Raw genomic sequence first — 16,974 nt, forward strand, 5'->3', positions numbered from 1 at the left:
TAGGAAGCTTTCTTCTTCTGAGCACATTTTATCTTTTCCTACCCCTCTGCAAGGTGCTTTAGCCAGTTAAACAAAGAGCAAAGTGACTTTCCTCAGACATGTGGAGCCTCAAACTGTATTCAGACACCCCTGGGACAGTTTTCCTGCTGTGACCAGCTCTAAAACAGAAGCCACATACAGTAAAGAACAGTAATTCATTTATTTTCTGCTGCTTACTTTCAAATTACTAAGTAAGAATATTAAATTTAGCTCAAGACTGCCCTCACCCTTGACACTCTCTAAGACCTCACTAACAAGGCTGCTCCCCTACGAGAGGAGCTGAGCTGCAAGTAGGGTGGCACATACCAGAAAAGCAGTACCCGCTTTTACTGCATAGAGCTCATGAATGTTCAGGCTGCAGTGAGTGCTCTGGTTCAAAATGGTCATATTTTTTTTTATTTCTTCCTCTAAAATGGTGCTTTTGTCATATGATTGATTGTGAAATGGCTGAGCTTTGTATGAGTCTCCAAGAGCTCACCATATACTGTTTGGCCACCTCTGGTTGAGAGCGCTTCACATTCAGAAAGCTCAGGGGAACGATATACAATGTGAGTCATGTAATCAATAATCAATTAAAAACTTTTTAAAATGCAAGAAATTATGTGGTTATCAAAACTGGAGAGGAAGGTGAGTGCTGCAACCATCACGTCTGTGTCTCTGCTGGTTTTTATTCACTTTTAAACTGACCTCATGCGCCAGATGCCTGTCTCTGAGAAAGACTAACTAGCTCATCGTAATGTTGAAATAAGTTGCAGCACAAAACATTGTTTTCGAAAACATCTACATAAATGAACAATCGCATTTTCTCTGGTTGGTTGACATTTTCAGCACAGAAATAGAAAGGAGCAACTTGGAGAGAGGCAGTAGGTGGATGAAGAAAGTAAAAAGGCAACCAGCTCACATATACTTAAAGTAGGAGCATCCAGTCCAGGAACGCAAGAGCAGAGCAGAGGAAGGCTGTGACGCACACGAGCGTATGCCACAGCGCATGGTATTTGTAGGATTACAGCACACACAGTGACTCTTACTAATCTTTTTCACGGGGCTGCTTGCAACCTGAAAGTTTTCAGGGGTACAAGGGTGACTGGCAGTTGAGACAGGGAGCATCTGAGTGGTTGGGATATCCCCAGGGAGGCTTGGTCGGGCTCCTCCATGTCAAATTGATCCCAGCTTTCAGGTGCACCTGTGCCCACGGTCACTGTCACTCCCACATTCCTTGCTCTCACTTCCCTCACCTCTATCAACATTATTTAAAAAAAATCCAGTGAGACCAATTCCACAGGCCCATTTGTAGTTTGATATTTGCTGTCTAAGGCTTCCAAAATTTTCACCTTCTTGTAGGAACCAAAGAGATCCAAGAACTTTCCACCACTCCAGCTGGACACAGAAAGAGGCATAGCACAAAGCTAAAATAAAATATCCTGCTAAAGCCAGGAAAAAGTAGGAGTAGGAAATGCAAGAGCCCGAAGGCCTCAGCTGAGCTGTATGAGTGGCAAGAAAACAAGAACATGATAGCTTGCCACCACAACCCTGGAGGAGGACAGCCCCAGAAATACACGGGCTGGACAGCCAGGACAGGATACAAACGCAACAAGGGCAGGAGCTGGAGGAGAGCCAAGACAAAAGTCAGCGCAGACGCGGCGATGCGCGGGGTAACACGCCGATGAGTGAAATCCCCGTTGGGGATCCCAGAGGTGTGCGGGCCCCTCGGCGTTCTGTGGCACTGGCACCAGCAGGGGAGGGGAGGAAGGATGTGGGTCCCAGCCTGCAGGGACCACCACCATCATGTTTCTAAAAGCAAAGGGTGAAACCCAGCAGACAGGGCTTCCTGCCCATGCTGACAGCATGCCGGCACCCAACACCAGCACAGACAGCAGCGCTGGAGCTGGTGGCTGCCCGGTACCTGGGGCACTGGCCAGGCCACCAAGGCAGCCTCCTCCCGAGCAAGGCAGTACCCCAGCTCCTCAGCCGGCTGGCAGATACACTGCCATCAGCAGTGGTGCCCCACTGCACAGGCTGTTTTGAGTGCTGGAGTGCCACCCTCCCACCCGCTGAGTCCCCAGGGAGCCCCGTCCTGTGTGCCAGGTGATGTATTAGCTTGTATTTCTGCTTGGAGCAGGGTGGGAGCTGGCCGAGCAGAGTTACAGTCAGAGCCCGGCACAGTCTGTATTTAACCCTGGCAAACAAGGAAAATCCCCGTCACCAACACAAGGAAAGGGTGGCCAGTCCCTCTGGAGCGGGGAAAGCGGTCATCACAGGGGTTAGCAGGGAGACCACGCTCCGACATGAAGGGAGAGGAAGGGAAGGGAAAAAGGGTTTATTTCACACAGATGCCTATACAGGAGGTAAGAGCAGATAACAAGAGAGCTGATGTGTGTTGCTTTTTATCTCTATCTACAGGACAGGAAAGGGACATGCTTGATTTACAGCTCCTTTCACCACTGTGCTGTCTGAAGTGGCAACAGGCAAGAAACCCTGCTGACCTCAAGCTGCTGCAGACGCTGTCAGCTCCTGCCATGACACATGCAGGGACCAGGCAAACATGTTTTGCCCAGGTAGCGCAGACCCTGCCCAAACAGCCACCCTGCCCACACTCCAACAAGGCACAGCTGCAGAAGAGGGAGGGTAAGTTTTACTCCCAAACATCCCACAGAGGACGGGATGCAGCCGTGAGCTATCATCAGAGGGGAGAGAAGATCCTCCAGAATTCTGCTCTTTTGGAGAAAAACCTGAGCCATTCCTTCCACCAGACCAGACTGTACATTGTATGCAAAACCAAAGTAACGTGAGAGACCTTGACCTCAGAAAAGAGAAATGGCATTTCTCAGGGCCATACGTACTGTTAGCATGTACGTCACGACCCCTGCCTGCTATCTTGTCTACATAAACAAGAAGTGATTTACTTTCCTCATCATATAGCAGAAAGGAACAGGATCTGATGAGTGCGCAGGAAACATCTTGCCCTGCCATCTTCTACCAGCAATTTTTCAGTATTCAGTTAGAGCATATAACAAAAGTAGATTAATTTCTGTACTATATATGTATCACCACTGAGTTCTTTAGGAAAACAATACAGAGTTCGAGATAATAGGTTACAACTGCATCAAGCATTACATTTGTGGTCTAAAGGTGAATGTAGCATGTAGCCATGACTACAAATAGGAATTTGGGAGAAAGCACTATGTTCACAGCACTGTACTTCTGTGGATTCTTCAGTCAAAAACATACCGTGGTTTTAAAATACAACTTTATATTAAGGCATGCTTATGGATTGCCTTCAAATGATTGAAAAATTATGTCAGGGGCACAAAGCAAAGCTGGCAAACTGGAGGCAGCCAAACTATTAGCTACTGAAGACACGAGAGAGGCTGCCCTTACAAGACTGACCAGAGCAGCAGCAAAGAGCAGCACTAGAAAAGAGCTGAAGAACTCTGAGAAGAAAGAAACAATTTTGATTTGGGCAACTCAAAACGTCTGTCTGTCTACTCATCCCTCCTAACCATATGCAAGTAACATAGCAGAGTTCCAGGAAATCAGTGAAAATGATTTAACAAAAAAAAAAAAAAAATTTAAAAAAAAAAAAAAATCCCCTTTTTTATCCGGCTAACCAAAGCTGGAAGATGTTCTTTTGGCCTCCTGAGATAAAGTCAGCAGTATTTCTCCCAGAACCACATTCAGGGGACCCACCCTTACATTACTAGGGCTGATAAGCCAACTTCCAGAGATCCTTTGCTCTGCCTTAGATCAGCTGAACAAAAGTAACGATAACAGGCACAGCAGTTACTCCAGTCCCCTGTCCATGCCCACCTAAAAGAAGAAAACATCTTCTGTCATAACAGTTCAGTGTCCTTGGTTTTGTACTGTCAACAGCTTCAGAGAGAGGGGTAAAGGAACAGAGCCCCGTCAGGATATCCTGTCATTCAGTTAGGAAGGGTTTATTCAGCTTTGCAGTGAAAACTTTCGGCAAATGCCCTGCGTTTTGGAATTTTTCCTGCCTGCAGGCAAGCTTCGCGTGCCGTATCCTTCACTCATTTTCCTTCAGGAAGACAACAGTCCTATTAAACTATTCACCTAAGAATGCAGAAGAAATAGCACCTCGAACAAACGATCACTTTACACCAGAGTATCAGTTCTCATGTCTGGAGGGCTCTGAAGGAAAAAAAGAAAAACCAAATTCTTCACAATGGAAAAAAATCCAGTTGTTTTATTCTTTTTGGCTTTTTTAGCTGCAGTGAAACTGTGTTTGACATCACAAGTCCCAGATGAGGTAAGAAGCAGCTTTTTATTTAAGTAATGAATTATTATATGTCTGTATTTCACTACAGGGGTGGGGGTTGTTTCATTGTTATAGAGAGAAGTTATCAGATACTCTATCTTATAGAAGAAAAACCCACTTTAACAGTCACTGATGCACATGACACTGAATTATAAACTAAGAGCTCTGTAATCCAGTCCTCTGAAACAACAGAAATGCATCTGTGTATTCCACATGAGAATTTGGCTCAAAGGATATGTCATGAATACATTGAAAAAGTCTCTAAAAAATGGCAAACATGGCAAAAGACTGTAGCTGACACATTCATCAAAAACAACAAAAGAAAACCATTAGAATTTCTGATAAATCAGAAGATGAAAGCAGAATTTTTTCCATAGTGAAAATTATCCACTCTACTAACCACAAGGAGGAAAAGCTATCTCAGATAGGTGGGGAAAAATTCTAAGGAATTGAGCTATTGGAAGTAATTGTACAAAGTTATACATTTAAGTAAAAGATTGTAGACTTCTGGGGAAATGGTGCGTTTGTCATTACAAATCCTATGGATCTGTGGAATTTCACAAAATCTGCTTTCACCACCCTCGTAGAGAGGTGGAAAGTGTTGGGTTACAAATCTGAACCAGGAGTTCAACAGCAAGACATTCACTCATTTAAACTACCTCTCAACATGAGGCTTTAAATTACTGTGTTCTGAAGAAAAAACACTTGTAAAAGAGGAAACAAAAGGACAGGGAGAAATTGCGAGGGGGCCAGGAAGGGAAGGCACTCCGGTTGGTTTTTTTGTTGTTTGTTTGGTTGGGTTTTTTACATGGAAAAATATTTTTAAAAGTACAAACAAGTGCTGGGAATTGTGTTAAGCTCATTCTGTCTCTATAAAAAGAGCCACTAACAAATCACTTTTCTTCCATTTTCCCTATGAGCAAAAAGGGAAAATGAGGAAATGGGAGAAAGTGGAAATAAACCCACCATTCTAAAATGAAGAGGTTTTTTTATAACTGGTTGTAGGGAAAGGGTATAACCTATTTTTATTTAGATGTTACTTTTTCAAAATCTCTTTGAATTTTCTTGTTCCAAAAATGAAATTTTGTGAGGTGCCTTTTTGATGACCACTTCTGCAGTGACATCATTTCAGTTACTCCTACCAACAGCTTTTTCACTTCTGAACCTTAATATCCTACAAGCCCTGCAGTTTATCCAGACTCTTAATGGCTTACCCCAAGCACCTGTGAGGAGCAGGTCTTAAGTAGCATACTTGGTTAGACTCAAAAAACAGCCAATGCTCTGAGTTTATGATTCTTCAACATTAACAGTACTGATTTGACTCAGTGGAAATGCTCATAGGAGTTAAGGTGCCCAGACTGCATGTTTGCGCTGTGTTGGTTCTTGCTCTGGTGCATGCAGAGCCTCTCATTAAGGATGGGCCATTAAGGTAGCTGCACTGGTGCTGAGCACTAGCATTTTGAAAGGCTTGAAGCATTCAAGCTCCCTCATGTCAGTGCCTCATGAGGTGATTTTGGATGGGAAGCAAGGTGCAGAGATGCTCTGGCTTGAGTTTGTGGGAGCCACCTTAGACCTGAAGCCCAAAGAGATGAGTCAGTCCAGTGCCCCACCAGCACCATGCTCTGCCAAGAGGGCAGAGAGGCTGCTCAGTCCTCCTAGCATGGCACTGCTCACTGCTACTTTGCCAAGTGTCTGATCAAGCTGTATCCACAGCTGTGTGTATAATTACCCACATCTGGAAAAAGGTCTCATTTTTATTTCAAAGACGCCTGAAATGCACCTACGCAACAGTAAGAGGTTTTACTACCCAAATACTTGAATGTTACCCAAATCGGATTTCAACAGTACACTTATAAAGACTAAAATTTGCCAACTAAATAGATGTTGAAATGTACTTATAACTGGGTGATGACTATCAAGGGGAGTCCCCCAAAGCTCATGCAACTTAATCTCCTTACCAGTGTCTGTGATACATTCTCACAATCTTCACTACTGAAATGAGCTGCTACCACAAACATTGAAGGAAGGATAACTAACAAGGGGAGAAACCACTGGGGTGAGGGCTTCATCCAGGACTACCAGGCTGTAGTGCATGTAGAAATCCTGCCCAAGGTGCCAGTGTACCTGCCCAGGCCAACCGTGAGCTTCTGCAAAGAGGCTGCAGCATCCCACATGTGCTCAGAAGGTCCAGTACTACCTGGACAGCACAGGGTTGCATGTGCACATATGTCGTTCGGGAATCCCTGGACAGAAATACTGGAGGATATCCATCAAGCAACACATCACAGCACTCCAATGGGCTCCATCCTTGGAAGCGGTGGGTTGGAATATACCCTGCATTGCAAATGAGCTGAAGCTCCTGCTGTGATGCTGCTGCACAAAGGGTTAATGGTCAATTTGCCAAGGCAGGGGACAGAGAAGACCTTGCAGGGAGAGTGTGCAGGTCCCATTCACATGCACAAGAATTGCCCAGACAGGCTGGGTCTGATGCTCCCCATCCAGGAGGGCTATTGGCAAACTGGGCAGGCTCCAGAGGAGAGCTGGGGGATGACTCAAGAATTGGGAAACCAGAGTCATATCAGGGAACTCAAGAAATGCTATTTATTTAGGTGCACAAATAAAATGTACTTTGATCTCAGACTGTAAGTATTCATAGGAAGGGAGCAGTAAACTCTGTAACAGAACAGATTCCTCCTACCTGTTTTGCAAGCTACAGAAAAGCAACGGCTGGAAACTGAAGCAAAACCATCACAGATAAATTATGACAGAAGCAACATACCACGATTTGTTTCTCCACAACTGACCATTTCCAAATCAAATGAATGCTTTCTGAAAGATCTTCTTGTTCAAACTAAATTTCATGCAAGAAGCTCCGTTATCCTGTGTTATGCTCCTCTGGTATAATTGTCCTTCTGGCTTTATAATCTGGGAAACTACTTAAAATGTCCACAGACAACTGTTAACATATATAAATATTTTCAAGCAGATGATGCTGCTAGAACTGGCCCCTACATACATACACATGTGCACGCACACACACACACACAGTGGGCAGGTACAGTTTTTCAAGATAAACACTAAGCATTTCCTCACGTTGGCCTGGCAATGATTCAGATATTGCCTTAATTGACTACTCAACTGCTTAATTGAAATCCCATTCAGAGAGTTCATTTCAATTCTATTGTGTCAGATAGGAAGTCTCTCACGGTCAACATTGCTTGCGTGAGTTAAGACCACCTAAATGAGTCCATAATTAGAGAACAGTGGATAAATGGTTATCTTGGAATAGAAAATTGAGCACTTCACAGTACTTCCTCTCTAAGAATGATGATTTCATTTATTACTTTTTGTTGGTTTTTAAAGATCATATTTTGCATTAGATCATTTCTCACTATTTGTGAATTACGAACTTACTTCTACAAATACTCACCAGGAAGAAAGAAGATGAAGCCAACATTAGATGGAGTTCAGCAAAGACTTTTTCTTTAAAATAGGTTGACTATTTTAGTAGTAGGAAACAGACACTAGTTTTGGTACATAGACATTTTCAAATCTATGATTTCTACAACAACAAAATATAATGCCACCGCTGTGACAATACCCTAAGCCTTTTCTCCTTTTTGCCACCTCCCCAAGTCATTTGTCAGATTTCCATGCTTGAAACTGGGACCTCCACAGCAAGGGGCACAAGCCCTTGGCATTTGAGCTAGAGGACTACGGTCAGGTTTCCCAAGCTGGGCTGGTTCCTTCTGTGGCTTTCTCTAGATAAAAAAAAGAGGACTCTGCTCTTCTCAGTGTGTTCCAGTGGGCCCAGGCCCATAACTCCTACCAGATTTGAATGCAAAGCTAGACACCATTCTTTTACACCAATTTGAAAATAGCAGCCATAGTTCTTTAGTTCAATATGGCGGTGCTGGTAATACAAAACCCGCGTTTGAGAGGAACAAAGGCTTGTGCTGCGCTCTGCATGCACAGAGCCCCGAGCAACTTCCACCACACCTTATGTTTAGCTATTCTGTTGAATGGAGAAGGCACTTGCCGGCACGTGGCTTTCTCCATCCTGCTTTAGGTTTGCGAGGCAACTTCAGAACTAACACTCCATAGGCTGATGCTGTCTCGGTAACCTGGCTTTTAAGTCTGCTGAACTTAGCATTTGTGGATAAAGCATTCTTAGGAGAAATATGACACTTAGAAGGGTTTATCCTGCAGTGGTTGGACATATTTTGCACAGACAAGACTACTGCAAAGCCCGAATATGTGGTCTATTACCTAGTTTAGCTGCACAGCAGGGAGCTCCTGCTGAACACGACAGAGCTTGCGTCTGTGAGTGAGAACAAAGCTGAGTTAAATTTGTCATTTTTCAACAATGCCACTGGGGGCAGAGTTAAGCCAACTCAGAGAACTTTTTCCTTCTTTTTAATTAATCTTCTCCTATTACAGATGAAGAAGCAATGTGATCAAAAGCTGCTCATTCAAATGAAAACTGAATGCGTACCTTGCTCTTTAAACCTCGAAACCCAGTGCCCTGCTGGTTACACCAAAATTACCAATGGGACCGGGATACCAGATTGCAGGTATCTCTTATGTCAGAGATTTTCACCTTTATTGTTCTCTATGAATTAGGAAATACTAATTTGTATTACAAATACTCTATTCTATGCAATTTCTATGCTTCACCAACTCCAGAACTCAAGCTTCACTCAAAGTATTTTAAGCCTAAAGTTAACTAGCAAATGATATAAGAGGAAAATGAACATTGCTATCGATGGCCTACCAGATTTCTTTTGAGTGATACCATAAAAATCACTTCCTTATTTATTCTGCGTACTTGATATGAATGATATATAAATATCATATGATAAATATGTATTATCATATAAGTGATATTTATATATCATTCATATCATATGTTATCATATAAATAACAGAGTTTTCAAAGTGCCAGATTGAGGAGGTGTGGGAGTGAAGGGCAGGAAGAAATATCTCAAAACAAATTTGAAATCTTGCCTTTCAGATTAGAAAAAAAGAAAAGCACTATTTTATGGAAAATGTAACTATTTTGAGCTTACTTAGCATTTAAAGAACCTTGATATTAAATAATTTTTAAAATACTATTTCAAATCAAAACTTAGAGAAAACTTCTGTGTTTAGGTTGCAGAAATGAAAAAAAAAAAAAAAGATAAATATACTATGCAAAAGAAACCGCTCCAAGGATCTTTTTAGACCTTGATGTACAATGTATGTTTTAATGAAGAAAAAAAGCAGATCAATACAACTAAGCTTAAAGTGCCCTTGTCTGACACTGAAAGGAGAAGAGGAGGTTAAGAATTTAATTTTTCCCCACAGGAGGCTTTTAAGTACTTTAAAGCAGCTCCAACTTCTTTTCCTCAGGTATTATCTAGAAATTAAAACACACACACTTTTTTTCCCGGGATGTCGGCATCATTGTATAAAGGAATTTGAACAACCTGAGTGCTGCCAGGGACACTGGGGCCCAGACTGCATGGGTAAGCTCTTTTTTTTTTTTTTTTTTTAATAGAATTTTAGTAGAAGTAAAGCAGTGATTTTTCTTCTTTTCAGAAATTATTGCTATGAGAAGATTGCTCCTCAGAGCTTATTATAGGAGTAGAAATAAACAGCAGTTTTCAGCCAAAACTTAGAGGATTTGGAGAAAAACACATATTCAAACTTTCATTTAAAAAGAAAAATTCAAAACACTCATGAACCCCCTTGGTTTTGAGATTTTTCAAAACAAATCATTTCAGTCAATGCCTGCAACGTGACTTTTCATTTGGGAGGATCCCTGCAATGGATTTTAAAAATTAAAATTTTTAAACTGCAAGTTTAAATGTTTCATTTTAGGTCAAAAATACCCTCATCTGAGTCTGAAATATTTCCAAATTTCTTTAATTCTTTACTTTCGGATGCAAGGAGGGTCTTTTCTTTTGGCTAAACTTGAAACAGTTTTTTCCTCCAAGTTTTTTGAACCTCCAGCGAATGCTGAAGACCATTACTGAAGCAGGGGTAATCAGGAGTGCCTCTCTTCCAGCTGCCCCTTCCTCAGGAAAAGCCTTTCAGCATCTCCACGAATGCGTCAAACCTCAGGCTACAGAGGTGGGCATCAAGACCCTCAGAGGAAGTTTCCCTGCCCAGACAGAGCACTTCCTCCTTTAGTTAATGCTTTAGATAACAGGGTAAAGGTCTGGTTCAACTTCTGTGAAGTACTTTTGTCCACAAAATAGATAAAAAATTTATTTTAGCATTGCCCAAGCTATGATTCAAATACCAGTCACTTATCTACTAAAGTAAAATAGTTAAACCCCAACTCACAGCTATTTCTTCTATAGAAAAGATAGGTGAATAGCTGAGTACATAGTGTGTGGTCCTATCTTCTTCTGAAGATAACTACTTGTGTGGTGATTTACCATTTTTCCACCAAATGCAGCCTAAGTGCCCGGTAGGAGGAAGGCAATGCTACACGTGATTGTCATCCCATACTTCAGGGTGCTCTGGGAGGCCACGCAAGGGGCATGCGTGTTTCTAGAGAGGGCAGAGCTCGCTGCCCCCGAGCCAGAGCCCTGCCTGCACTGCTATGGGCAGGAGGCTGCAGAGGCAAGGAAGCCCTCTCTCTTCCTTTGGACAAAATTCCTGGCCCTAAAAACCAAAGAATCAAGGTCTCGGCATTGTTTCTGCTGTCATCTGGAGGAAGAAAATAGCTCTTTGCATTATCACAATCTCTCTAAGAGCATACAGCGCGCCTTGAAATGTTTGGAGGAAAGCCGGTCCTTCCTGAGGCCAGAGAAAAATCCCTGATTAGGAGTTTACTTCACATTTAGCATCTGATGGCAATGACAAAATTAGGTCTTAAATAGCACTCCAACTTCCTTAAATGATAGCACGCGCTGAAACACACAGTGTGAATGAAAGATGTTTTGTCCCCTTTCCTCCCCACGAAGCGCCCCAAGCCAACAAGCCGCAGACCCATTCCTCTGTAAAAAGGCATCAGGGAAAAAGTACAGGGGAGAAAAGGTCCAGGGGAAAAGAACACAGACTTTTAGTACTGCCAGCATCATCCAGCCACAGATGCCAAAGCTGGTGGAGCTCAGATGCCCCACGTGTGTAACTGATGGGCTTCAGCGGGAGCTACGCCCTGCCCCAGCTCAGGTTCCTGCTCTGAGCAAATATTTGCATGGCTCCAAAGAAAAGCCTGGGTACCAACTGAAAGGTGCGCAGTATGAGCAACTAAGTAGAAAGCACTGCAAGAATAAAGGGGAAAAAAAAAAGTGAAAAGGAAATAAAAAGGCCAAGAGGAAAGATAATAAACATAATTCTTTCAAATTATATGTCCAAAATACATCTTATTTACAACTTCTACCCACTGCTCAGCCTGCAGGGGTAATCCCAGAAGAGGCTGCATTTGAGAACACTTGGGAAGTGCTGCATTAAACTCTGTGAGGCAAAAAAGCTGATAGATTTAAGCTCTTTTGGCCTAGGTATAAAGATTAGGCCTTCGGTCTCTGACAACTGTAAGAGCTAAGCAGAAACATCTCTTTCTTACTACTTTTCAAAAAACATCCTCAACAGAAGCGAAGGTCTCGCTCCTCCCTGGTACGGGGGGCGGCGGCAGGTGACTGTGCCAGCATCACTCCCGTGTCCCGGCACTGCCTCCTGCAGCCCCGCCAGCCGGGGGAAGCGCTTTATCTGCCTGACCAAACTCGTACAACAATGTGGTAATTTGCTAAACTTCTGATAAAGCTGTCCCTTGGTGGTGGTATCAAAACAAGAGACAAGAGGTAGTGAAGACAAGAGGAAGCAGAACAAATATCAACTGCAAAAAAAAATGTTTTGTCTGCAATTTTGAAGTATGCTTCCCTAGAATTTATACCATAAACTGAGTTTTCTCATGATTTCTCTATCTTTGCACATTCAATAAAAGCATCAGCGCAGTTACAATTGTTTCCATTCAGAGCAAATATTAAATAGTTTGCACCTGTGTCGGTCCTAAAGATGAGATTTTGCTATCACATAGTAGCCAAAAAACAAGACTCACTAAAAGCCACTTTAAAGATTAAAGTACATGTATTTATTACTTTACCTCATTCCTGGTTATTTCATCTCAACTCTTAATAAATCTTTTTATTTCAGCACGTATGAAATAAACTGCACCAAAATGTTAATCTTTAAATTCCATGGTTTCTTCACAAGAAGCTTACTCAGATCCAACAGACTTCACAGACTCATCATTAAGGAATAAATTGAGAAATATTGACAAATAGATATAAAGCCAAAGCCTTTGCTAAAATTCGGTGTATACATATACACATCCACTTATTTTCTCATCACTCTGCCCAAATCAAATTAATTTTCATTAAAACTTCTGTATCACTTAAACACTCTAAAACAGGATTAAGTTACTCAGTGGAAGCATAAATGTAGTGCTGCCCATCTCAACCCACACAGAACAAACTAAGACTCTTTATAAGCAATAAATCTACCAGTAAGGTACAGCAGAGAACCTATGAGGGCAGTTCGAGTTTGCTACATTTAAATACCACCTGCATCAGGATTATGGTTCCTAACGGGAATTCCAATTACAGGAGGAAAGGGCTTATGGAAGGGAGTTAATAAATCATTTCCATGGAGAGGCTGCAAAACTATAAAAAATGAGGATATCCCTGTGGGGGGGGAAAATGACAGAACAATCTGACTTAAAATATGCATTTCCTATAGGCAGCCTTTCAGTAAAGATTTGAATATAGAAAAATTTCAACCAAAAATTAATCTATTTTGATTTGAAAATGCAGTTATTGTTTCTTAGCCTCTCCTGCTGGCTGGAGTTTTTGGTCAGACTCTGTCTCACCTGGTGTGCCACTGCCTGTAATCAAGGTCTTAGCACCTGAGGATCTGAAGAGCATAGCACATCATTGGCACACAAGTTTTACTAGTGACCACAGCTCATTGGACAGAAGTGGGTTGTGAGATACCCAAATTTCAATTTCCAAGATCATTTGAATCAAATATCACAGTCTTATGGGAGGTAGTGGGGAAAATTTAAAAATTTCCACATAAAGCAAATGCAATTTGTAGGGAAAAGAAAAAGGCATATTTAAACTCTAATTTAGCATCAAATATAATTCTGACAGCAAATTTTCAATCAATCAGAGTTGTATTAACAAACAGAAGAAACGGTCAGGCAAACTCCACTTGTATCAAAACAGTTAACAGTTTAGAGTGTCTGCAGATAGAGGTGGATCAGCAGGAAAAAAACAAAGTGGTACTCTAGAATAAGAAAACTATTTTTTGTACAGTATATTAGTTACCGTCACTAGCTTAAGTTCCCATATTAGAGAAGGTAACGGTCTCTACTGAAGCTGAAATTCTAGTGGAGAGATTCAGGCAGCTGCAAAATAGCAGCAGTCACTCGAGGTCCCTGTCTGGCCCAAAACCCTGCAGCCTCCAAGGTCATCACCCCTAATGTGCAAGGGAGGCATCAGGGTCAGAGCGAGCTGACTGATGGCTTTAACATTGTCAATTTTAGCCTGTCCGGGAGGAGCTGCATCACCATGCAACAGGAGAGGACGCTGCTCCCAGGGTATAGATGGGGATGGAACGTGCACTTGTCAGGTACGCCCCTTCTTTTAAATGAAAAAATACAACAACAGCATATAAGCTCTGCTAAGAAATAACATATATTATGTGGTATAAATACATTGAAGGAAAGTATTTCAGAAATAGCAGAGATGATCTGCTTGGAGGTCATTTTTTGCTTGGTTTGCACTAATCTTCAGGCTATTATTTCTACAGACTTGAACATGTTTGGATGGTATTAAAGAGCTTTTCCATCTTGTCTTCCTGAAAGAGGTGGTTTGAGTCCCTCTGTTTTTAAGTGTGCTATTCCTTATGACTTTTTGCCCTAATTAGAAAGGAGGTATACCTGGGACTAATACTCTCAATATTATTTTCCTTTGCTGAGAATGCAATGCACAGTGCTTAATAACTTCAGCCAAAAAGATTAAAAAAAAAAGAAAAAAAAAAAGAAAAAAAAAAAAACACAACTCCTGAAATCTTTTCTACCTCCCCCTCTACTGGTTAATCTTTCCATTACATCAAAAGCACATCTGGGGATGTGTAAAGAAGAGACAGAGTGAGTAGTAGTCAGAAAATACAACATAACAATTGTAAGAATGATTTGGGCATTAGACTTGATTACTGTTCTTTATTGTTAACTTGATATTCAGAACCTCTGATTTGATTTGAAGTGCAAGAGCTAAAAATTTAAGATAAAAAAAAAGACAGGAAAAAACAATTCAAAAGACAATGTTTTCTAGATTGCAGTAGTCATCTTTGATTTTCTGACTGAACCTTTCATGTTATTTTCTTTTGGCAGCTAAAGATGCTGTTTTCAGGCTGCTAAGCATATATCTATGTATATAGAGATAGATGAGAAACTTAAGTTTTGATTTCCATTCTGTAATTCACAGAAAGGCTTTGGTGGGACAGCCTGTGAAAAATGTGCTGAAGATAATTTATTTGGTCCTCACTGCACATCAGGTAAGTTTGAGCTTGCTTTATTGAAGTGGGGAAAAGAAGGTGAGTGGAAGCTGTATTCAGACACTACGAAATCCCAGTGAAAGGGGTAGGGGGTCTAAGGGTTTCCCATCAAGAGCTGCTGTCTGCTTCAGGGAACACAACAGGGAAAGAAACTAGGCAGCTACTCAATTCCTCATGCACAGTGGGGCTGGATTCAGCTCAGGACTGTACAGACAACACTCAGTGTAGCACTACAAAAATATCTTCAGCTTATCTTGAATATCTTTATTACAGCCAACAGTCAAACAAATTAGGAATTAGAATCATCTGTGTCTTCCTGCAGGTATGCCTCCCTGTTAGCCAGTTATCATGTTATCCGCTTTTCACCCTAAATTACAGATTTGCATTTATTTGATCTAAATACAGGGGGGTTGTTATGGTACTTAAAATATTGGGTGGGAACGTACCAAGTGCATAATTTATAGTAGCTTACAGTGTTTTGGTATGTTTTTTAAATACATCTACAAACTGGAGCATCTGTATTAAGGCATGAAATACTCATGTGGTATTGAAATCAGTATATCTGACTCAAAAAAAGCCATTTTGAATCAGGCCAAAAGTCCTCTTAGCCTAGCATCTGATATTAGAGGCCAATAGTTGATATCTAGGGTAAGAGTACAAGCAGCCAGAGATTGCATTCAAATCGTAGTGTTTAAAGGCTCCTGCTGGATCCATCCTCTATAAATTATCTACCTTGCCTCTGAGTCCAGTTCTGCTTTTGCTCTCCACAATATTCTGTGCCAAGGAGCTCCACAATTTAGTCAAAAGCATGAAAAAGGATTAGTTTGGTTTAGTTTTGATTTTTGATTGGTAGATCATTCCATTGGTTGGCCATACTTCTATTAGGAGAAGAGGGATGTTGAAGGAGGGATCAGAGCTATGTGCACTATTTAAAATGTATGTGTATCACAAGTGTATACATTTGTATAATATTTTCCAGTTTTGCCTGTTTCTTAATGACTTCTAGTATTTTATTTGCCTTCCTGACCCCTGCTGAGCATTAAACAGACACATCAAAAGACTGCCTTAAAAAAATATTAAGAAACATCTCTTTCTTAAGTGGTAATAGTTGTTTATCTCTAAGTAAAACCCTTTTTGTTCCCTCAAGATCTACATAAAGTTACTTCTAAAAAGAGTCACAAATGGCCTCACTTTAAATGATCTGTGTTGGCCTTTCTACACTAATCCTACCACTGCTGACTCAAAGGCCCTTTTTCCACCAGCTGTCCACTGGATGCCAGTGTTGATACACAGAAATGTAACTGAGCCAACATTTTCATGAAAATAGAGTACCTGAATGAATTCAATACAGTAAATGTAATTATTTTCCAAGAAGCTACCAGAGGACTCAACTGCATATTAATTTAAGCAACATTTTACACTTCAGCTTGCAGGTATTTGAGCTCCTCCAAGTTTTCTAAGCACCTATAAATACTGTGCATTTGTGACGCACTGCTTTTCAGCAATACCTTAGACGTTCCTGGGTTTTATATTAGCACTACTAACATAGGTAGAATGTTATTAATTAATTAGTGTAGGTGATTTGCATGAACACAGGATATGTTTGTAAAGGGAAGAGGATATGCTACATCACTGCAGCTTAAACATGAAGTTACCAACGCAACTCTGTACATCTTAGAGGCTTTTCCAGGTGTAACTGTAAAGGGCCTTTTTAGAAAGCATCATTACGATAATTAAAACAGTTATGACTATAAAGCTTTTTAAGTATACTTAAGGCTTCAAAAACCACTTATAAAAGGGTCTCATAGTTGCCTGGACTCTGAATACGGCATCTTGTGTGCGTATTATCACAAGATTTATAACCAGAAATGACAGAATATAGGAACAGGACCAGAAAAAAGCCTGAGACCTACACAGTCATTAATTATTCTCTTAACTAAATAAATTCTGTTTAGGGAAAAAAAAAGTCACAAAACTCATCTCTTCTGGAGGTGTTTGAGAGAGGCAAACAGAATTGAAGCAAAAATGGGCAATTTGTTAACAGTTATAAAAATGGTCTCTGTTACACATTATATTCAATTTTGGCTCAAGATTGTATGTCAAATTTT

At 41.1% G+C, this 16,974-nt stretch overlaps 1 protein-coding gene across 1 annotated transcript in view; it reads left to right on the plus strand.

The window, feature by feature from the left end:
• Positions 1-4,222: 4,222 nt before the first annotated feature.
• STAB2 (stabilin 2) overlaps positions 4,223-16,974 on the plus strand; it is a gene marked incomplete at both ends in the record, with an annotated part of 87,095 nt that continues 74,343 nt past the window's right edge. Inside the window, 5 exons of the mRNA XM_082311375.1 lie at positions 4,223-4,306; positions 8,756-8,889; positions 9,707-9,822; positions 13,854-13,939; positions 14,797-14,866. Of these exons, the coding sequence (XP_082167501.1) occupies positions 4,223-4,306; positions 8,756-8,889; positions 9,707-9,822; positions 13,854-13,939; positions 14,797-14,866 (490 nt within the window). The remainder of the gene's footprint in view (positions 4,307-8,755; positions 8,890-9,706; positions 9,823-13,853; positions 13,940-14,796; positions 14,867-16,974) is intronic.

This window comes from Platalea leucorodia (assembly GCF_965183815.1).
Source record: "Platalea leucorodia genome assembly, chromosome: 4".
Lineage (NCBI taxonomy): Eukaryota > Metazoa > Chordata > Aves > Pelecaniformes > Threskiornithidae > Platalea > Platalea leucorodia.